This window comes from Apteryx rowi, unplaced genomic scaffold, assembly GCF_003343035.1.
Source record: "Apteryx rowi isolate R43461 unplaced genomic scaffold, aptRow1 scaffold_140, whole genome shotgun sequence".
Taxonomy (NCBI): Eukaryota; Metazoa; Chordata; class Aves; order Apterygiformes; family Apterygidae; genus Apteryx; species Apteryx rowi.
This window is the reverse complement of record NW_020447642.1, coordinates 287652-311950: the sequence shown is the minus strand read 5'-3', so window position 1 is coordinate 311950 and position 24299 is coordinate 287652. Positions and strand designations below refer to the sequence as shown.

Below are 24299 nucleotides of genomic sequence, written 5' to 3'. Positions count from 1 at the left end.
CCAGCGCTGCGCGCCCGCGGGAGGCTCGTCGCGTCCCGCCGCCACTCGGGCCGCTCCCGCGCACCGGGGCCCTTCCCGTGGGCGCTGCATGCACCATACCGTACGTACGTACCATACGTACACCAGTATGGGGATATACGAGACATATGCTGCGTTGCATGTGCACTGTGTGCAGACATACCATGCAGGTGCTTGCTATATGGATACACACCGTACAGGTATATCCTACGCAGATGTATACTACAGAGATATATACTATGCAAATATATACCATGCAGGTATATCCTATGCAGGTATATCCCATGCAGATATATACTACGCAGACATATACTACGCAGATATATACTATGCAGGTATATACTATGCAGATATATACTATAGAGGTATATACTATGCAGGTATATACTATACCAATATATACTCCATATATATGTATATAGATATATATGTATCTCGTCTGTACACACACATGCTCTCTCTGTATGCAGATATATATCCTATACGTATATATAAAGCATCTACAAAGATTATATAGAGATGTATAACACACTCATACTAGATACTATGTATGCATACTAGATATACCAGATATTGCTTGTACATACCAGAGATATACTATGTATCACCATATATAGTTGCATACACTTAGATATCTCACCTAAACGCACAAGTGCTCTGTCTGTATAGATACATATATACGAGCACTGTATATATATGTGTATAGTGCATATAGCTGTGTATCTAGTATGTCTAGTATATAGCTCTACAGAGTATATAGAACTACAGAGTATCTATACAGAGTATATATATCTATATGGATGCACTAGGTAACGTACAGACCCCGTAAGCGCCCACCGGCGCTGCGGGCACGTAGCCGCCGAGTGCCGCGGCGCTGGGGCCCTGCCCGGCCCTCCCGAATGCTCCTACAAACACCCGGACGAGGCCTCTTCCCTCGGAGGGACCCGAAGGCGCCTCCGGCCTCGTCCGGGCACTCGGCACGGCGGCGAGCGCGCGGAGGGCACCTACGACGAGACGGGGCACGAAGGAAACGGGTCTGAACAGCGCCGAATATTCACATTCGTGGTGCCGGGTGGTTTTTTTCTCCAGGACAGGTTCATTTTACATTCGTTTCACTGGACTGCTTAACCGGATCTTAAAAATATTCGGGGGCTCGTTATGAAAGCGGTCTGAACGCCTGCTCCGCAGCTCGGTTGGGTCTGAACACCTTAAACGCTGTATTCTAAGGCAGAAATGTGCGTTTTGCAGAGGGACAGTTTTCATTCAGTTCCAAGGAGTTCGTTTTTCTGTTGCAGCAGCTGCTCCGGGCAGACTTCATGCCCACGCGCCTGAAGGACACCGCCACAGCCCTGCGCATACCCAGGATTCGCTAAACCGGCCTCGCGCTCCCTTTCCGATGGCTGGACTTTCGGGGAGCTTTTCCTTTTTTCCCTTTTTTTTCTTTTAATTAGAAACGTTTAAGGTGCAAGCGGCGGTTCCCGCGAAGGGGCCCTGTCGCTCGCGGGGCCCCGGCCGCGACGCTCCGTCACCGCACGTTCGTCCCGATGTGTTTTTCTGGAAAAGGTTGAAAGGAGGAAGAGCAGCTTGGCCGGGTCAGTCCGCAGGGAGCAGCTGGCATTTTAATTCCCGGCGCACCGGCTCCTGCTGCCGGCTTTCCTGCGGATTTTCCACGTTTTCCCGCTGACGGCCCCGGCTCGCGGCTCGGACGTCGGCTCGCCCCCGCGCCTCGTTTCCCACTACCGAATATTTGCCCTTTTTCCCCTCCGTGGGCCGCCCGAAACGGCCCCCGCGGCAGGCGGCGACCGCGGCCCCCGCGCGGCCCGGCCGGACAGGCTCCAGCGCCGGCGGCTGACGCTATTTACGGCGGATAAAAGATAAAATAAAAATAGAAAGGTCGGACCGCCTCGGCCCCGGCTTCCTGCCCCCGGGGCGCCGCCGCCGCCACCGCCACCGCGGCCGGGGGACCGCGTGCCACAGCGCCTGGCTGCGTCGCGACCCGAAACGGCACCATCGGTGGCTTAAAACGGCCGGAAAGGGGGTTTTGGGGGGCTCTGAACACGGCCGAGCCGCCCCCAGAGGCCGGCGAGGCGGGACGTGCTCCGCTCTCCGCCACCAGCACCGTTTCCGCGGGGGGGGGGCTTCGTTTCACACCTTTGCACACACGTTTTTTTCCCTTTAAACGTTTTCCTTTAACATTTTTCATTTAATTTCTTTTTTTTTTCCTTTTCTCTCAGCCGATCCCCTGCTCCAAGCCTCCCCACAGCCGCCGTGGGATTCCCATCCCCGTGGCCCCAGGGCGCGGGAACCTCCGCGGCCCAGGGGGGGCAGCCAGCACCCGCTGGGCTGGATTGGATGGAAACCCCCCCCCCCCAAACCACAGCCAGGGGGCTCTGCCGCTTTTTTGGGGGGAAAAAGCCCCCCAAAAGCGCTCGGGGCGGAGGAGCCCGGGCCCCCGCTGAGGGCGACCCCGGGGTGCCCATGGGGGCGGCGAGGAAGCGCTCCCGGCCCTGGGGAAAGGGGGAAGCAGGAGGGAAGCGGCCGCTCCATCGAGCCGCGGGGGTAGGAAGAGGCCGGGCTCTGGGGACCGAGCCGTAAATAACAGCGAGGTGAAATCATCTCGGCAAGTCACGGCCGGGTCGTTAGAGCCTCTGGAGAAACGGCGTGACTAACGAAGGCTGCGGCTTGGAAAAACGTTGTCCCCCGTAAAAAAAAAATAAAATAAAATAAAATAGTTTTTTTTGATTATCCCAGACCACCGCAGTGATCCTTCCCCCTGCGACAAACTGGCCTTTACTGGCTTTTAGCTGCTGCTGCTGCGCCTCGGCACGCTTCGGCGTTACCTGTTGAGCCGCTCACACGTCCGTTGGCCGCGCGACGGCTCCGCGGCCTCCCGGGGCTCCCGCGGCAGCCGGAAGGCTCCAAATTAAACGTGAGCTTCAGGACCTCGCCGAATCGAGGTTATAATCCTGGAATCGCTTTTAGAAATTTAATATGATTTGGCTCAGAAAAAAAACAGCCGCTGAAGCGACTCATCCCTATCGTACGTACAAACCTCAGGCGAAGACGACCATTAATTTTAACGCTAAAAGCCACAACGTAAAACTCGCCCAGCGACGGGGAGTCTGTCCACAGAGCCAAGGGGCCCAAACCCAATCGCAGTGAATTACTGCAAGGGGAGAACTGTCACGATCAAACCTTCCTAGTGCTTATTTCTAGCAGCAGGAGGAAAATAGAGGATGTCAACTGTAACGCGGAATCCGCTAAGTCTGGCCACGCGCTCGATACTGATAACGTTTTGCTGCAATATTTCCACATTTGATTTATTTGAAGGAAATGCATTTCCCTCCTGGAGAACATCCAAAGTGCTAAGGAGGGAACCGAGCTGGGCCGGGAGGGAACCACAGCCTTGCGCGAGCGTTCGAGTCTCGCGCTCTCTCTCTTTCCCTTTTTCTAATAGCCCGTGAGAAAATATTTGCTGGCAGCAGAGATTTCTGAACTGTGAGGTAATGGCTTTTTTTTTTTTTTAACATACGCAGAGTCACCTTGTTGCTTCTCAAGCCCTTTTACAGCTGCCGATGGGCTCGACCAGCGCCCCGCGAGACGCTCCGGCGATCGGCGCCGAACCCCGCGGCGCCCGTGCCCGCTGCGCGGGGGAAACAGCGGGCGCTGCAAAGCAGCCGTGGCCGGCGCCGTGGGCGGTTCGGGGCTCTGACGTGGTCGCAGGCGGTAAAGCGCCTTTGCGGCTTGCGATTAAGTGAACGCGTGTCCTGAAGGCGGCGGAAAGAGGCTGCATTTTCCCGTTATTTGCACGCGCAGGTGGGCAGAAAGCCGGCCCCGGGCCCCGTCCGTCCCGGCGGGTTGCTTTTCCCAGCAAAGCGCTGGGCATTCGTCGCCGCGTTTCGCGTTAGCAGCGTTTCCTCGCCAGGGAAGGGGAAGGTTGTTGCCGGAGGGCAGAGCCAACCCCGACAAGGCAGGAGATCGCAGGGAATGCAACGCAACGAAGAAAAATCTTTTCTCGCGGATCGCTGCCGGTCTTAGGTCCTGTTAACGTCAGCGGCAGGAACGGAGCGAGTTCGAGGACAGCGAGACCAGGCTGTGGATGGTGCAGGAGGAGCACCGCCAGCCCTTCCGACGTACCGTGCCTTCCATCGCTTTGGGAAGGTATTTTGGCAGCTCCGAGCAAGCTGAGGGAGGAAGGTCCTGAGACGGTCACAAGCCAAAGGAAACAGCCCTGAGCCTGTGCTCCTCTCGCATCGGGAGCTTCCTGAGTGCTTGCACGAAGGTGGATTACGGCACTGGGAATAATGTCTCGTCCTCTTAATAAACAGGCAAAATCCCAAAGAATCCCTCCTGCTGCTTCTTTTTTCCCTCTTACCCAGGAGCGTTTAGGAAGCGCTCGGAGGATACTCCCGCGAAGAGCCTGCGGCACCCCAGTCGTTGGCTTGGTGCAACGCTGAAGGAAAGCGGAATTTGAGATCGTCCAAACTCGCATCCCGGTTCGGTTTAGCTCGGAGCGGCCACCTCAGCCTTAAAGGGCCGATCGATCACCGTTTCCTCCGCCGTTATCACAGGCTTCCTCCTCCCATCAGCTTGGCGCTCCCGCCGGACGCTGGAATCACTCAAAAGGGCGGCAAAGCTGGGTGGCCCATTACGGCAATAGGCTTATGCCCAAATAAACCAATAAAAAGTATCTTTCTTTTCTAGCTTGAAGTTAGCACTTGGGATGGAAGCAAGGTTCCTTCACAGTGCGAGCAGAGGTAGATATGAGAGACCTGTTTTATCGTTTTGAAAGGCACACCTATGTAATCCCAAAGGAAACCCGAATGGTTATGTAGGAAAGAGATCAGAGTATTTCCAAACTGCAAAATTCCCACTACCAAAGCTATTTCTCTGTATAAAGAAGAAAAATCTTGCAGACCCTTTATAAAAGACACGGAAGTAATTAACCATGATACTGTTTATACATCCATTTCATCTGATCGTTCCAGGCGTATTGCCGAGCTCTGTGCAAAGACCTAACTTACCCCTTTATTTCCTTGAAGATATCAGACCATCATATTTTCATATGAAGCACTTAGTTCTGACTATAAACATTTACAGTTGGGTGAAGGTACCAAAATTAAAACAAGCAGATAATTTACATTTCGGTATTTTAAGTTTTATAGCGTGAGGCAACCCTTGACTGAATTGGATCAACAAAAATGTACGTGGGAAATGCAAGCTCTCACATAGGGAGCGTTCACACAAACTTTTCTTCACCCCCACAGAGTAAAATATCAGTGCACAGGATGTATTAATACGCAGAATTTTATGAGCAGGTGAAAAGCTCATCACGAGAGAGGTCACTAGCCAGACAGCGTTGGTTACTGCTGCACGGATGAATTGCCCTGTTCTCTTTACGTTAGCATACGACTCGATGCTCATTCTTCTCCTTATCCCACTGATTGCAAAACCCACCTAATCAGTTATTCCTCCTCTACACAAACTGGATTTATGGAATCATGAAATGTCAGCTGATTTTGGGTCCACTGAAGAAATGTGGTATCACTAATTCACAAAATAAGGTAATGGAAGTCTCAAATTTATTTGTTGAATATCAATCATGAAATATAAAAACCACTAAATTGCATTTTTTCCAAATTCCCTCTATTTCTAGGTGATATCATCAACATTTGTCAAGAACTCAGTTTGTTTTAAAAAGCTGTTCTTTTTTTACTGTTACTTATAGCTTTGACTGTTCCAAAGTGAAATAAGGCAGCTGAAAACAATACAAGTCAATGAGCCAAACTGGTGTGTTTGCTCTCGTCATGTAGGTGCTTTTCCCTTTATTAGGCTGAAGGTAGCGACATCACCAGGCAGATTCCTCTGCTTTCCAAGCACTTTTTCCCATGGTCCCAGGTTTCAACTTCACACCTCAAAATTTTATTCAGAGGGTTAAAAGTAGGAAAAGAAGAAGCAGATACCAGTCCCTGGCAAACGAGTATTCATTCCAAAAGCTCAAAAAGCTTCAATAGCTCTTTTCACCACTGAAGACAGCACAGATTACGCAGGAGATTCTTTACTGGCATATCGCTGCGTTGCTTTTATCGTGCTTACACTGACTGATCAATCTCGTATGCTTCCAAAGCCATATTTAGCAGCAAAAGCAGTGTCATGTGGCCCAAACCTTTTGAATACGGTTAAATGTTGTGCCAGGATTGATACTTGCATTGAGTGATTCGGATTATTTGCTATACACTACATACAGAAAATCTGTGCTAGAGAGTCATGTCCACTGAAAAAACATGCTTTTTTATTATTGCTATTCATATTTCAGTGTAATAATAAGAGTGATAGTGGGACTAGTACTGAAGACAGGACCTGCACACTGGAACTAAACACTGAATTATGAAACCACGGTTACAAAAATGCACCTGCTGAAAGAAACCGATCATTCATTACAGATTTTTTGCATCTATTTATTCCACTACAGGCTCCATTCTAGGTCCCTGCCGTAACTGTACTGTTCTACCCTTCTGCTGGGGAAGTGGGAGATGTGTGAGACCAGAATTGAGCCCAACATCTGCTCAGAAATCAGCTGCAACTTCGGCACAGTCGTATGTAAACTAATGCAAATGTATCAGACAAACCTGCGGGCAACCGAAATTAAATCCCGAATGGACCCGGATCTGGGGGATCTTGCCGGGTGGTAGGCCAGCACTGCAAACGTAAATGACCCCTAGGTACAAAGAACCTTTGCTTGCAGGACCATAATGCAAACAGTTAATTAGGACATACAATCAAAACGAGCAGGATAACGGCCACGAAGGGCTCCTGAACTCCCGGTGACCGGATAAGCACAGCGGCACTGCGGCTGCATAGCACGCTCCATCCTTCCTATTTCTCCTACTACCCCTACATCCCGCAGGAAGAGCGGAAAAATCAAAAGCATCATTCAGGCAAAGCAGGAAATTAATATCTTGCCAGAATGATGCTTACTATTTATAAATGATGAAAACACCTAGTTATTTTTTTTATTAAAAGTTAAATTGTAAAGGAGTTTATCATTTCAGCAGAGTGGCCCAAAACAAACACAGTGGGCTTATATTAATTTTCAGGCAGATTTGCCGGATATGCCAGAAAAATCACGTAAAGGCTGGCATCAGGCCAGCAAGATACAGCTCTCAAAATACTTTACTGCTTTACAAGCAGTAAAAGCAGCTTATTTCACAACTTTGAGGTGTTTGCCATTCCTAAGAGTCACTCTACCAGTGGAGCACAACTTTTTGGTTGCTGTTTGGCTTCTTTTGGAATTAGAGGTACTGACACGTTACAATTCTATAGGGAGCTTCTCTTTTATCAGTTTTTCCTTTTACCATCAGTATTTCCATTCGCTATTCATTCGGATCTACATATTTTCTGAAGAAATAGCAAAGACCAAGTCTCAGAGGAAGCTTCAGGACTTTTTTGTTATCTACAAGAGTGAATTGTATCTTTTAACAGAATGCATTTGGATGAAATCCCGACGTAGCTGAAGGCAGACCACATGAAGCTCCTTCCACAGCTGCGCTAACCGCGCACACGGCGCCAGCCGCAGCTCCTGGCTACCAAACCTTGGTCAAGCTGTACCTGGGCAATTTCTGTTACATTCAATGAGAGCTGCACAGCTAAATCTTGCACCCCGCTTTGAAAATTGATTCCTTGGCATTTCGACTGTCTTCACAAAACATCCCAGTTCCTAATAGGGACTAAGATGGACTCATGACAACTGTTCGGATCAATAAATAGGGCTAAGCTAGAGACAAATGGTCTGGTTCTACTTCCAGCTAGCACGGGCCTGCTGGATGATCATCGGCAAGTGTCTTCATCCATCGGTAAGAGAATAGCAGTACTGGCTACTTGCACAGAGTGCCATGAAATTTATTAATATTTATTAGTTTGGGGGTTGGAAAATTATTAAAATTATAATTTGCCAGCCTCTTCCCTAAGTGCATTACGTGCATTAACTTCTTGGAACAAATCCTGCAACGTAGATAAGTACATACTATTACTCCCACTTGTCAATGGAAACAGGAAGGCGCAGAGGAGCTACCAAGGACCTAACGGAGTCAAAACCTAGAGGCCGCAACTCCCAGACACACTCAGACAACACCTCCTACCTGCTGCTACCTGTCGTCTCCCTTGGACAAAGATACTGCTAAGACACAACAACTTCTGGCCTCTAAAGCAAATGCGATATACCTATAGTTACCTTATACAGAGTCTGTTAGAGTTGAACATTGGTTCTCCTGCAGTAGGAAAAGGCTCTACATAAACTGTATCAAACTAAGTTTTCGTATCAGATTATTCAAAGCTTCATCCATTCCAAAGGATAAAACTATAGTCAAACATAGATTGCACAGCTGCAGTATCTTAGATATCAGAACACAACAGTTATTTTCATTTTTCCTCCAAACTATATAAAAAAAAAAACTATAAAAAAATTAAGCTGGAGGTAAAAATGAAGAGTAGTGGTTTTTTACCCATTTGCATTACCTGGAATAACTGCAGCCAAAATGATAGTGAAAGTTAAAGATCACGTAAAGCAAGATTAAAATAGTAATTTCAAAATTCTTCATCAAAGCCAAGAGGATGTTCTAAAAACGTTCTTTCCACTGCTCTTCACTGCAATCAATCAATCTCCATCGGCACCCGCCAGTAACTTCCCTTGGAAACTTATGGCGGCTGCTGCGTACCGTCAACAGAAAGCCGTCCGCAAGGCGCAGACTGCGCTGCCTCCGTCTACTGCCCGCTGCCGAACGGGTGACGGACAACACGTGAGGATTAGGATGTCAACACGGACGTGCTCTATTGCAGTACAGGGTGCTGACTTTATCCTGACACATTATTCAGGTTTGTCCCATTTTACACAGCTAGCATGGGAAAAAAGTTCTGCATGTTTCCATGTACAGTTTCCAAGCCCACGTGCAATGAGACCTAAGTGCAATATTTGTAACATTTGGAAGTTTAAAAGACGTAAGTGCTACCTAATGCACACAGCATTTTTTCAGTGTACTATTTTCATAATTCGATTATGGCTTTTAAACACTGGTCTTAGCTTTTACCTCGCCTAAAGACATATTTTTCACACATCCATTTTAATCCTACTTCTTACAACCAAAGAGGGTTTACTGTTGCCAACGTCAATATCACAAAAAACCTGAAATATATTATATGAAGTACAACGCACACCCTGCTAAGGCAAAACTGTGGTTATCTCTCAATAACCGGTCAATCGTAACACCAGCTAAAACAACCACCTTTCAGTCATGTTAATCTCTGGTTCTGAAACGAGTTCATGATAGTTTTTGCACTGGACAATAAAGCAATCGGTTATTGATTAGCTATTTCTTTTACGGCCCTGGAGGGTTTTAATTCAGGGTTTGGAAGAAGAGGTAATATGACACAAACACCACAAATAGGATGAAAGCATTCTTGGTCTTACACTTGCATTTGCTAATATGCAAATCTTATCTAAATACACCAGAAATAGCCCATTAAAGCAAATTAGCAAGGTTCGTTGCAGCTTGTTATAAATATTCTTCCTTGAAACATCTGTATTCTTCTAGTAAATAGACTAGTTCATTAAGTGAACTATCCAAATTACTAAAAACAGGAACAGATAAATGCAATGCAGAACTTTGAAATCCCGCAAACAAACCAGCACAAAATTATCTTGCACTGGACAGACAGCACTTTTCTTGCCATTGCAATCGCAATACATAAAAGCCCTACAACAATCCTAGGTAAGCCATATAAGAATGCTTTTTTCTGAGAATATCCTGAAATTTGTATTTTACAACCAAGGTACAAAATCGTACCATGTTACCTCCATATTAGAATCTGGTGAAACTAAAGAATAAACAATGCTTTTTCAGAAAATTGAGCATATAATTTTCAGCAACTTACACATTCAAGGTACTCATAAGCTGCTCATAATATATAGCCCTACAGATAGCAACACTTGATGAGTAAGTCATTAGCTACAAATTCTTTTTCTATTTAACACCAGCAATCTCAGCACAACATGTAGTTCAGGACTGGATGAATATGGAAAAAGTGAATCTGAGCAGTAGGAAATAACTTAAGATCTCCATGGCACTTTGGCTAGGAACTAAACAACCTTTTTCATCACTTAAAAATATACCTCCCATTAATACTGAGACATGGAGAGCCAGCACGGAAGCGCTGCTGTACCATTTTCTGTGAACGAAGCAGACATCAACCTGAAGGGCAGTCGCTCTAACACAGTGTCTTTGCTAGCACAGCACTCATTACCTCCCCCCCCCCCCCAAAAAAATCTCTGCAATGGCTAATTGTTGCACTATGCATTTTTAAGAAGCTGGGTGAATTTGCTGCCTCTGCTGTACTTCCACCTGGCCCCAGAGTAAAAGACCAAAATTGAAACGAGATCCTGAAATTTGTATCACCACTAGCCTGGCCTTCAAAAACTGCTACTATTGCATGACAAATCTGTGCCAGGCTTCATAAATTTAACATTAAATATTTGCCATTAGTGATATTTTCGCACTCGATTCTGGAACTAGTAAGCGCTTCCTGCAGGTCACTGGAGGATGCAGGCGCTGACTTTGCAACATGCGCAGCATACCAGAATCCTGGGGAGCTTCAAATGAGCCCAGGGTGCTACACCAAAATTGCTGTTTCATTTAGCAGTCAGGTAAATCAATGGAGATCACCTCGTGCACCATCTATTAGACAACATTAAAAAAAAGAATCACTTTATTTGAATTTTTATTAGGAAATTGATGAACTATGCAAAAAGTTTTTATCAGCCATAAAATGATTTACAAAACAGAATATTAAACACAAGAAATTCAATATATATACAGATAATTAACATTTTGGTGGTAACATTTGAAAGATACATATTTTACAATGTTAGTTATGAATAGCCCACTCATGCTCATAACAACAGCAAACTGTTTTAAAACAAACTATTTTAAAATCAAGCGCTTTGGGCAGAAAAAAAATATGGAAAGCTTTTTCTTTTTAAAAGTGAATATGATACTTTAACTTTTGGAAGCTCTGAATATCACTGTCAGTTACATGTGTTAGATACCGCAAAACCAACCTGCAATGCTGTTTGTTACTGCAAACAAAATTCAAAGCACATTCCCTGTATTTTAAATGATGCCTTAATTATTTCATGATAACTTAAGTTTTCTTAAAAGATACCCTTTATCATTAAAATAAAAGTATGTTACCATGACAAACCTGAGTTGTTGAAATAATCTGAAATCATCTACTGAAGAACTTCGGAGCACATACATTACCAGAACTATGTGTAAATATAAGTGAAACATTCTTTTACAGTTTTACAAGTGCAAGCTCCTTTTTTCAACATTTATAGTTTGCTAAATTCATTTTAAGGCAATTTAACAAGTCACCTGCTTTTCAGAGGTACCTGAGGTTGCAGAAATAACTGAACTACTTAACTAGATGCTTAGAGAGGGAATTCAGTGCTTAACTAGAAGCAACCAGATTAAATGATTTTAATGGCAATGAAAATTTAAAAGCCAGTAATGGAAAGACAAAAGCAAAATTCCCTTTTTTTCTCCTACATATATCACAGACTACAGAGTAACTCTTCACTGGAGTTAGGGAATCAGAATGTAACTCCAGCTCAGAACTGGACTGAGTAAATAAATAATTCTGCCTGTCAGCCAGCAATTAGCAAGAATTACACCATTTCTTGCTCCTGTTCCCCGCAATTTTTTTTTTTTTTTACTTATATTTACCAATATATGGTTGTAAAAAATATTCACAAAACACTTGTCAATATAACCAAAATGACAGTTATTGCTGTATAGTTACACCAGCTCTTACTGCTGGACTGGCTGCTGTTGCTGCTCGTTCTCTTTCTTTAGCAATTTCCATCTCTATTTTGGCTTTGATTTTATTCCAATCAACTTCCAGCTGCAAGAACAGAAAAGAGAGTATGCAGAGGTCAACTAACACTATATAGAGAGGTTACACAGATACCTATTCACCAACAGGAAAATTTGAAGTTACAATTACAAAGTTTATCTATTGTGACTTTATCTATCGTTATGTAGTTCTTCACATATAAGTTACAGCTTACACTAATGGAATGTATCAAGGCACTGTCAAGTTCTAACGAACTGGGCTTTCCACGTTTAAAATAAAACAAACGATTTTTTTTAAACAAATATGAATACATCTCATTGCATCTGGTAATAAAACATTAAAACATGAAAATAACTTAGATCAGTCTACTGCCTCTCATCTAACTTAAATGCAATGAGACCTGTGTCCTATTATTCAAAACATAGCCCTTTATCAGTAGTACTTCTTTTGACTGCACCTAAAGTACATCAGGTAAAATGATGGCATATATATTAGTTATCTGATATAACAGAAATCAAATTTCCGCTTGAAATTTGACCTCTACATCAATACACGTTTCGACTTTATCTTGGCATTTCTCCAGCTGCAGAAAAGCATCATCTTGTGACTGTATTCTACTTCAGTGAAACTTCCGACAACAGATACGGTACAGTATCCATGGAACAGTGAGGTACAACAGTTGCCTTTTTTTCCCCCCAAATGCCTGACAAGAAAGAGTGGAGCATGGTGTATTTGATGACTATAAAAAACATCCCAAAACTGGACAAAAGTGTAATTGTGAAGTTCAATTTCACTGCAGGAGAATGAAGAGTGTCAAAGATGGGCTGGGAAAAAGAATCTCAACTGCTGCACAGGGAATTTTCAGAGTAACTGTTATTCTGTTAACTCACAAAATAACAGGAAGGTCTTCTGCTAGGGAAGATGTAACTGTAATACCCACATTTTCATGTGAAAAGGTTAATCCTTCAATTCAGGATGTATTTGCTGGGTCCAGGTGCTTTAGATCTGATGACTGAAATCTTTATGGAGCTCTAAGAAAGAATGTGTTTGCTTTAACAGATGTCACACAGATGCTAAACATACCTAAGGGCTAATTCTGCCATCTAGCCCAGAGGGCTACTTGCCAGCGAAGCCAATGATCCTTGCCAGTGACACCTAGTAACTGCCAAGATACGGACTCTCAGTATACATAGTAGGTTCATAATACCTTATATATAAAGATGTGAGATATAACAACTAAGCACATTGTTTAGATTCTGTATCTGATTGCAGATCAGCGGTCTCAGCTGCAGTATAGAAAAGAGGTAAGAACTCCCTGCTTAAGCTTGAAGAAATGTTAGGTGGTGGGAGGGAAAGTGAGACAAATCTCTTTTCTGTTCTTCTTTTCTCTGAGAAGGAAGAGCAGCACAAAACCTTGCCTTTTCTCTTTGTGCCCTTTTTGTTTGCTTCTAGATTTGCTACCCAAGCCTGATAGGCTGCACTAAGAATTTTGTTAACACTGGAGCCAAGACCTCCAAATCCACTTCACTGGATAGGTTGCCTTTTAATTTTAGATCCATCAGCCAAGACCTCCAGAACATGGATATGGATACAACTCAAGCACTTGTTGACTTCAGGGAGTTTCTGCATTCTGAAACCCAAGGTTCAAGACTGAGGGCAAGAAGAAACACTTACAAAGGTCCTACTCACACCTAGTCACTGACAAGGCATTATTGCTTAGGATCCCTTCCAGAAATTAGAGTTTTATTATGAATTAAAGACAGTATTATCTAAAAAAGTGTCTTCCAGAAGCATTAGGGGATTAACATGATCTTTGCTGACTAATGGGTCTAAAGTATATAGAAGACTCAGACAGCTTAGCTGCTGAAAGTGATGTATAATAAGAGTACTTGGAATCTGTTATCCTTTCTCTATCCTCTGAATAAAGTACTGCAGACTTGTTTACCAGATGCCTAGACACCTTGCAGATTTTTATTCTTCTGTTTAGGAAATAAAACATCCTTAGAAGTGCTAAAAGCTAATGTCTTACACTAGAAATTAAGTTTTATTAAAAGTGTAATGGGCACTATCCAATTAAAGGATCCAAGCTAGCAGCTCAGATGCATCTCCTGATCCATCAGCTACAGCGGATGGAAAGATCTGATACAGCCAAAGTACACATCTCTTTTTATAGTCTTACTCTGAGAGAGCTCAGAAACAGGGGAGGGAAGACCAGTATGGAATTGAGGGCTGCTCACTGAAACTGCTGTCTCAGGTGCACCACATCTGGTACATCTCATAAAAGAAAATGCACAGAAGATACTCCAGTGGAATCTAAGATACTTTTAGCTCATGAACCATATGATCTCAGTCTTTAAGATCTGTGAAATGCTAATAAATTGAAATGACCTAATGACGATGGAGAGGGTTTCCAGAGGTTTGATGAAACTGTGCATTAAGCTATTTATCATATTTGGCAAAACAGTTCATAGTTCACTCTTAATATATGTCTGGATAACTTCAAAGATTGTTATTGTTACTATCCATAAGAGCATGTAAAAATGTTGAAGATATTTAAGAGGTACATACTCAGCCATACTAAGGCTTATCTCCCTGTTTATGAAAAATAAGTGTGCCTTCATCTGTATAATCCTTGCCAGATACTAAATATATACATTCCATATCTGTGCCTTCAAATAAAACACATGCACAAATATTAGTAGCCATGTAGCCATGCATTAAGCTATGAACTTGCACGTAACAGTCAGACGTAAAACCATAAGATTTGTGTCCACATTTGAACCAAGAAGAGTTCAAACATATGACCTTTTTTTTTTTCTTTTTGGCACAAAACTGGCTACAAAGAGTAGGCTGACCTAAAGCTGATGCTGAATAAATTCACCTAAAACTGAATAATTTCAAGGAATACTTACACCTTCTGCATACTGTAAAAACCTCTTGTTGGTTTCTTTTTTACTGAAGTCCTCTAGGAACTTTTGTCGATAAGCCAGAACTGTGTCAACATGTGTCTTGTGCTTTACTGCTAGTTCTAGTGCCCTGGAATAAAACATGAATAAAATGGGCTTGTGAGGCTATATAAATGCTCTGGCACAACTACAATCACCATAGCTTTGCAAAAAAGATACGCTGAACAGTGTCTGGGCTGCAGGCAAAGATTTCTGATTTATAATGCCAAGCAGTTTTTCATTATTATCAATCACAGGAGGTTAAAAGTAGCCAACATGTCATATACTGTCTACTTTATGATGCACATTAGGAAAAACATCCAACATTTATTTCTGTTCACAACTTTGTCTCTTGATTGGAGTTTGACAGGAGGAGGCTTTTTATTTCAAGGAAACGAAAAAGAATGCATAGACTTCAGTGTTCTCAATAAAAAGGGGAAAAGGAATCATTTTCAATAAGGTTACTATAGTCAGGAGTTATAAAAATCTCTTCTGAACAGTGTCATTTTGTGCATTCAGAGCATATGCTATGCAGCATTTAAGAAAATTTTAAAGGTGGGAAAGATTTAGCCATTGTATTAGAGTAACTGATTACCCTTACATCTGTTTTCTTCTCAATGACATAAGGAATACTTCTGTTTTATACACATAGCTTTTAGATGGTACATATTAGGCAACACAATCAAAAACACAGATATGTGCTTATGGGAAAAGAAACAAACTTTTTGCCCACAGTGGTATGTGCAGTTAGTAGCAAATGGCCTCATAAGATTCTGTTAGAAAGCTTGGTTTCTTGTTTAAAGGAGAAATTTTTCCTACTCTGTTTTCTCATTCATATTTTATCCACCTACACATTGCTGGGAGTCTAAATGGCTGCGTATCTATTTTTAGCAACAAGATATTTCAAAACAGCTTTAATTCACTGAGGGTCACATGCAGTTTGAGGTATTACTAACGACTTTTCTGTGCTGGCAATCATGAAAAAGTAAAACGTTATTTAAAAATGTTTCTAAGCATGTTCCAGATTTTTATTACAGAATACTTACATCTTCTAAATATGACAGAAAAATTAATCATTTTACTTTAGTGTATTGTCATGATATGATTTACTTCATCTTTTTACAGCTCTGGGCAATTACAGATAGGAAATTAGTCAGCTAATTATCTGGAATAAAACAAATGATCCAAATACTTTAAATGTTACCTCAATAAGACAGCTCATAAACATATTGTGTTTTCAGAAATACTACCTATCCCAATTGTAAAGATTGATGTTGACTTGAATAGCTTGGTAAATAAGGCCTGTCTGAAGAAGCAGGGTTTCAGCTTCGTGGGTATTTCCACTGAACAGCAGTATATGAGCCATCCTTGATTCCTTTGATGGAAGATCTTTGATGAAATTGATAAACTGAACTTTGTCAATCTGTTAATGAGATGTATGACAGTTTACTAAGGGAAATCAATGAACAAAATTAGTTTTGCAGTAATTTAACTAGGAAATAGTTAACTGCATTTTCTTACCTCGCCAATTGATGCATAGGCAATTTCTGCTGTAGCCATATCTTTACTGGCAACTGCCATAGCAGCTAAACAGGCCCACATACTCTGATCCTGAAATTAAAACAAAATGCAACTCCTAAAACCTCATGAATTTATTATTATACTGGAATTGACTTCTAATACAAAGGATACAAATCCTGAAAATATTCTACAACAACATTTCTCAGTTATGCCATTCCCTGTACTGTGGTCTAAATATTTTAATAGAAAGCCACTATTAAATTAATTCTCAGAAACCCCTCATTATAAAAACTTTGATGTGGTGATTGCCAGTGTGGCTAAATGAATCATTAGTTTTCAGCAGCTCAGCCAGTAATGAGCTCTTGCCATAGTACCACTTTTACAACCTCCTCACTGGTGCCCTTATCACACTACTTTATGGAAACCAAACACTGGCTCAGGTTACAAAAAAATTATTTTAACCTGGTTCACCTTAACCTGGCCTCATGAATAACTGTGCTGGAACCACCGACGCTGACAAACTGCAGCACTGGGAACAGGGACATCAGGAAGGCTTTACTGCCAAAGCCAGTATCTCATTAAACTACACCGTTACAGTGTCATAGTTCCCATAATAACAGTAAATGTACCTTTATCATAAAGGTACTACAAATGGAAGAGAAAAAAAACTTGACAGCAGAACAGAGTAGGAACCTGCTGAAAAGAAAATGAGAGCTTCAGAAGTTCTGTCTCCTTTGTGATAATTTTAGTACGTTTAATGCTTAGAATTAAGAATTTTATAAAAGCTTTGTGGTAACGATAACTTTATACCCTTGTTCTCTATTTTCATAACTCTTGCATTTTTATGCACTCTTACTAAATCTCACAAACTCAGAGAAACATTTAGGAAAATCCTAATATTTTGATAACTTCCTTTCTCAAGTCTGACTACATTAGGACAAAAGATACATTACTAAATTACATTAGTTAATATATTCTAGGCTACCATGTCTAAAAACACTAGTTCAGACAGGACAAATGTCATTTTGAATGTACTTGTCAGTCCATATGCACTCTGGGAATAAAGCTGTTTAAGATTTTTGTTAAATATGTTCAATTACAAGTTTGAAAATAACCCTTTTTCACAACATGAACAGGTTTTTGGAAGCAGCATGAGAGCCCTACTGATTTAAAAAACAACACACTCAGCTACATCGAGTATGTTCTAAATGTATTGCCACACTCTGTCTTACAATCACTGTAGTATGTGACAAAATGATGGGACCCACTGAAGACAGCGCAGGACGGAAAGGAAACCCGAGGCCACGGTCTCGCTACCAGCATCCCTGCGCTTGGACACGTGCTCCCACCCTTTCCCTTCGTTCCATGATTCCCAAGTTCATCATTTTTGCTGGCAGCACATATTTGGGAGGCTTAAAATTGTTCAGAGAATCGAATCCTCATAAAATCTTTCTCATATTCTCTTCCCACTTCCCTGTTTAGAGAATCAGGTGATAAAATGCTGAAAGCTCAGCCTGAAATTATTCAGGACACCATGTTTCTAGGATTTTTTTCACTGATAGGCCCCTCTGTGCTCTCTTTGCTCAGAAATATAGCCCATTTTCTTATTATTGACTGGAAATACTGTGAAATGTCTGGTTGCCAAAATCAGCAAAATAGCACTGTATCACCAAGGAGAGTTTTAGAATCATGAAAGAGGAACGCAGCACTCAGTGCACACGACGACTGTGATGGCTTTTCACGTACGCTGATTTAAGAACATTCCAGGTCATCCCTTAGCAAAGGGCATTTACATCATCTAGTCTGGGCGGTTTTCGATCACCTTATACCTAAGACAATAACTTTCCATGGTAATCAATAGAAGAGAGAAGTTTTCAAAGACTGAGACCTAGGTACCCGAGATGCTCAGAAACAGATGATGAGAATACTCTTCACAGTAAAAATAAAGATTCTGTTACAGTCCTTCTTGAGAGAAAGGCCGCATACACTTGTCGACAGATGTGGACTAGTGAGGAAAAACTCATGAAGACAGTGAGAAGAATATGATAGCTACATTGCGATTTCATTAGAAAGCACTGAAAATTTCAAACTTTCTTCCTTTAAGTATGATTAAACTCTTTGGATAAAGCTCGCCTTAAGAATGCAGATGAAGCATGAAAAGTTTGGCAAAAAATCCTCTGATTAGAAAACCTTCATAGTAATCAGAGAGAAATGATATTATGAAATTACCACCTAATATAGGTGTCCTACTTTTAAAGATGTTGCATTTAGATTACTCACAAAGTCCACATTATATTGGATTTGAAATGCCAGTTCCCACTGCCAAATACTGGAATAAAAACTACTATTAAAGGGGCAACAGTCAGAATAAATATCATTATACAACCCAAACTATCTGGATGTGTACTGATTTCTTAATGCAAATATATAAAAAAAATTTAAATACATATTTAAGGTCATGCTAATCATACAAAAATGCTAAACTCTTTTCTAAGTGTTAATGGGGGAAAAGGAGGCAGGTTTTTTTTGTTTTGTTTTTTTAAAGACTGCCAGACTCACCTCATTTGTTGCTGTTGCCTAAATACATACAAAAGAAAGCGAAGGGGAAAAAAAAAAAAGCAAGTGAAATAAAATATGAAAAAATACTAGATAACCGTATGTGGAGATACAGAACTTTTTTTTTTTTTTAATCAGTTATACTAATGTCTAGTCCTGAAAATTTATGAGTATTACCAACTTTCGTGAATACCTTTGTTTAATCCATCTGGTCTTTGGTATGAATAAGAACTATAAGAATTTTCATGATCAGACCAAAAATCATCATCAACAAAGTAAAAAGTAAACAAACAGTTTGAAGAATGGAAATAACAACTAACACTTCATATGCAATTCTGATTACTGAATACTTTAAAACATAAATAAAACATTTCAGTGAAATTATATCTGAACTTTGCCCATTAAAAATTACCTTGACAAAGCGACACAGTCTGACAGCATCTTCCCATTTAGAACTACTAACATATTCATGAAGAATCGCAGGATAAGGTGAAATATTAAGGTGAATAAGTGAACCATCTGCTCTTCTAATTGTTATCTGATTTCCTACAAAGTGTACAATCTGGGGATTTTTGCTAAATTCGCTGTTTAGAGAAAGATAGATAAGTTAACATTCACTCCTTTCTTAGTGGAAAGAACAGTAGGAACAGAATAATTATATTTTATTTTCAAATCATAAAAAAAAATCTAAGCAGCTAGTTATTTAACAGTTATAGTCAACAGGTACTTGTAAGGCAGTCTAAAAATAAAATGATACTTATGCACATTCACTGGCTGTAAGGCAAATGCAAATACTGTGCAAATAATGGATTTTCAAGTACTATTTTCAGTAAAAAAAATTGGGCTCCTGTGATTCCTGGAATAAAATTATGAATTCAGGTGTGCTATTTGAAGAATTTCATATCAAAAAGTATTGTAAGAAGGGAGAAACAGACATCAGTACTTCTTAATGGGAATGTTCCCACAGGCTGAAGTAGTTATCTGTGACCAAATATTTTGATACTTTTCATTTAAAACAGATGTTTTAAACAGATTAATTATTTTATTTTCAAAAACAGCTAAGACTATTTCAAAAGATTTGATTAAAATTTTGCTTCTGCACCAAAATAGCATTCTAATTTTAAATTGTGCTGTTACCATTTAAACTCCAAACGTCACAGAGTTTATACTGTATAAAAAGCTTCTTCTTAATTGCCTGATCTAGAAGTAAGAATATAGAAAGAATTTTGGAAGTTGCAACCCTGACATCTATTTCAACTGGCAAAATTAACACAATTCTTTAATAACTGAGTAAATAATTTGAAAGAATATTTGAAATACATACTAATACTGTTTTGATCAAAAGGATGTATTATTACCTTGCATCTTTTTCATACAGAGTTTTTGGCAAAAGATCTTTATCTACGTAGACCGTGTTGGGGTAGTACCAGACTGTAAAACGGGTATCCTGAATCCCACAAAGTATGTTAGAAGTGTCATTCCAAGCCAAAGTATGAACCATTGTTCCTTAATTTAAAGATAACAGAATATTATGCATTTCCACAAGAACCTTCAAAATAAATACATACTTCTTGAAACTTCACTATCAGTAAGAGGGCACTTATTAGCTCCTTTTATAAGTATTGGTTTTAACCCCCTAGGTTGTAAGGTAAAGTCTTATAAACTTTCAGCCAAATTCAATTTTGCATCTTTCTGACATTCATATTCTTCATTTCTGATGTGAATAGACACAAAGTAGCTCAGTGCTGTTGGCTTTATACTGCTTTTTAAGACTTTACTGATAAACTATTAGTATGCAGAAGATATAAAACACTAGAAGCAATTGCTCTTCTTGGCTTCTTAACTGTTGCTCTTAACTTAGCTTCTTTATAGAGTGCAAAGCTAGCTCCTTTTGCAAAATACCTTTTTTGGAGCTAGGTTTGAGAGGGCAGATCAAAATGAAAACAACGGCCAGGCTCCACCCTGGCACTTACCAAATCATGCATCTGCCCACAGAATTCAAGCTTTTATTTAAAAATATTATGTACTTAAGAATTTGAATCAGCAAGAAAAAATTCTGAAAGATTCTATATTCAAACAGCTTGAATAATTCTGAGGAATACAAGCTTCTCCAATATTGTCTTAGTTGCTTACTCTGAAATATAATAGTAAGTGCTTAAATGTGAACAACTGCTTTACTAGTAACTGATATAAAATTATCAGAATTTAGATAAAACACACTAAAATTGTTTCCATCACTATCTTAAGAAAGCCACAGGACTATTCGAAATGTTTTGTCAAGTCCAATTTCGCCATTAATTAAAAAGTTAAATTTTGTCTCTTGTGCCGGATAAAAAACTATTCTTCTGCTAGCACACAGTTTAGTGTTATTTTGAAATTTTCTTACCTATTTTGACAATCTTCTGTTCTTTTCCAAACCTTTTAACTGAAGTAATGTGAAGATCTCTATTCTTATCAATAAAAACTATTTTTCTTTCACTTGTGAGTCCCTTCTGGTCCAAAGCAATCTCCACAATTTCCGTCTAAAAATGAAAAGAAAATATTTCATTTTTATGCTGGAGATCTGTATCAGAGAAAGCATGTGATACTCAAACAAATGAATGCCTTACTAAAAACAAGACAAAACTCTTGAAAAACAGGATCATTAATGCACTTGTGTGTGTCTTCTCTGCTGAACAAAGCTTTATATAAATTAATTTCATACATACTAAAGCAAAACTCTCTAGCCAGAATAATCTCCAACAGAGAAGACTTAGCAGTTTAGGAACTTACAAAAAGGTCACAGAAACAGAAGTGGCAGTCTAAAAGCAAAGGCAGCATAAGAAAGTTTATGTCTCTCTCCAAAGAAGCTGCCTGATTTTGCTTTAGTACCTGAAGTCCTTTGCTGTATACCACAAGAGTAAAGAAAAGTAAAACACAGTTCATGCAATCATTTTTGAAGGAAAAACAGTAAAAACTCAGATTAAAGGCAGACCTGTTTTCACTGACTGTCTTTTCTTCAGTGTTAAGATGGGACTGAGCTAATAAAAGTTGCTTTGGAGTACATACAGCGGAAGCCCAATTCATCAGTTTTACCGCGTAACACAACCATTCACCTGTAGGTTCAGTCTCTTATGTGCACGGGATACGCATGCCAGTAGCCAAAAACAATATACAGTACATCCCTTTGTATATCAACACTGCATACAGAATCTAATTATTGTTATTTTATAAGAATCAACTAGATTTGTCAAACTGTTTTGTATCAAGATCGTAAGCCTTTAATAGTTTTTTGTTACTGATTATTACTTTCAAAATATAATCAAAAAGAAGCATTATAGCCTTCATCCTACCGTATGGGTTAGAGGCCTTCCATCACTCAATGGCTTTCCAGATAAAGCTTCAAATATGTAGATAACTGAAGAAAAAAATATTATACGGTTTATTAGTTACAATTAACAGTTCTTCATAGATTTTCCAAGTGGTCCCACTCATTTGCAGAGTATAATGTGTGGATACTTACTGCCACATGCTTGATTTATCAGTGACTTTCATTTTCTGGTCGAACAAGAATCTTACAATCTTAAAATTTAACCATCTTAGCCTGCTGAGCATAGGAATACTCTCATTTTGAAATCTGAGTATTCTGTGAGAATTCTCAAACGTCAATATTTTTGGAGGACTTACAGCCACTGAAATGTGATATTATGGACTGATTCTGAAGCGAGAAAATTAGCATTTTACTTCCAATCACAGCTCAAAGAACTATTTACAGAAATTACACCCAGTTCTATCTGATGCAGGTAGATGGGTTTGTATCTTGCATTCTGGATATATTTATGTTATCAAGGCCATCTGATTTATTTAATCAATCTTTGCCCACAGCTTTGATAAGTATGAAAGCTGAGGAAGTGATACTACCGACTGATACATCTTCCCTGAGGAATTAACGGCAGATATACAGAAAGCTGTCCTTGGAGCTATTGAGTAAAACATTCTTCAGAAGCATTTTCCTATTTGTTTCAGGTATGATTATTACCCGGACACAAAAACTGGCTTTTTGGTATGTCATACCTTCCTAAACCAACACTTTTACACACCTTTGGGTTTTTGCTAAGAGGTTTTTTGCTTCCAGAATGTCTGTAGGCCAAAGACAATGGGGTGAAAACTGAAAATCTTAATGCAGTGGTCTTTAGCCATATTTTATCCCAGGACAGTTTAGGGTTTGTGCATATCATGATCATTCATTCACAACAAAACATTAACAGCTGGCTTACTCAAAAAAATCTGACTAAGCCAGGTACGTTTGAATTTTGTATTTTATTCTTACCATTTTTACCAAAAAAATCCCTCTCTTCCGCTCTCCCCTCTCTCTCCCTCTCCCCCTCAAAAAAACCCAAACAAAAACAAAAATAAAAAAACAAAAAACCTACCTCATCTTTATTTCTGGGATATCCAATGGAGACTAGTATTTGAATCTTTCCTAAAAAGAAAGTTTCTCTCTCTGTTTGTGTGCGTACGTCTGCACGCACATGCGCACACATTTGCACACAGACCACCCATAATACTGCGTATACTGCCTGTGCATGCACACACACATCAGCGAGACGCCTCACTAGCCGGACTACTCCAGCTCAGCGAAAACAGTAACGTTACTATGAACATCAGCTGTAATTTAAGACACGTGATTCAGCCTTAGCTCAGGGAAAGCACAAGAGTGACGGGACCATTTCCGATGCTGGATAACATATCCCACCTGCGACTGCAACGCGACACCTGCAGGGATGAAACACCCGAGGTAGGTGCTCGCGCGCTCCAAAGGATGGCGACGTTAACATGCGAATACGCCGCCCTGGGTTCTTGCAGTAGGACACAGGATGTTGGTTTGAGGTCAGTGGTTGTACAGGCAGAAGAAAAAACCATAAGAGCAGGTGTTCAGAAAGCACTGGCTGAGTGTGCGGGCCGGGGGGGGGGGGGAAGAGTTTGGTATAAGTGCTGCTTTTGGCAGCTGGTAAAATATACAAAAGAAAATTAGTTGTTCTTCAGAAGTGGTATTTTTCTCACTTCTACGCATGGCTCCCTACAAGAAATTTATTTTGATCTTGCTATACAAACCAATTTTGCTGCTGTTATAAAAGCTACAGAAAGTGAGATTAAGAGGGTTTTAAAGAAAACTATGATACCTAATTGACAAATAAAATTCATGAACTCTTCACTAACTTCTTAATCTACAATGCTTATTATGGTATTTCAGTAAAGAATTTTTTTTTTTTTTTAATCCGGAAAACTTCAATATCCCTTTACAATCTCTTAGAACCTAAAATACATATGTATAAATTAAAAATATAAATAAAGGTTATTCTCTCACTTTAA

General features: G+C 40.5%; 1 protein-coding gene across 17 annotated transcripts in view; it reads right to left on the bottom strand.

Annotated features, from left to right (window-relative positions):
* Positions 1-10781: 10781 nt before the first annotated feature.
* The window catches only part of IFT80 (intraflagellar transport 80), a 62055-nt gene continuing 48537 nt past the window's right edge, over positions 10782-24299 (bottom strand). For 14 of the 17 annotated variants that reach the window (XM_026057740.1, XM_026057752.1, XM_026057751.1 and 11 more), the window contains 8 exons: positions 22280-22344; positions 21334-21469; positions 20306-20453; positions 19360-19531; positions 16392-16481; positions 16121-16293; positions 14838-14961; positions 11726-11973 (listed from right to left, as the gene is read on the bottom strand). In XM_026057740.1, coding sequence (XP_025913525.1) covers positions 11854-11973; positions 14838-14961; positions 16121-16293; positions 16392-16481; positions 19360-19531; positions 20306-20453; positions 21334-21469; positions 22280-22344 — 1028 coding nt within the window. In that variant the 3' untranslated portion in view covers positions 11726-11853. Of the gene's footprint in view, positions 11974-14837; positions 14962-16074; positions 16320-16391; positions 16482-19359; positions 19532-20305; positions 20454-21333; positions 21470-22279; positions 22345-24299 lie in introns of those variants that run through there. The other 3 variants (XM_026057736.1, XM_026057750.1, XM_026057753.1) reach the window with 3 other exon arrangements.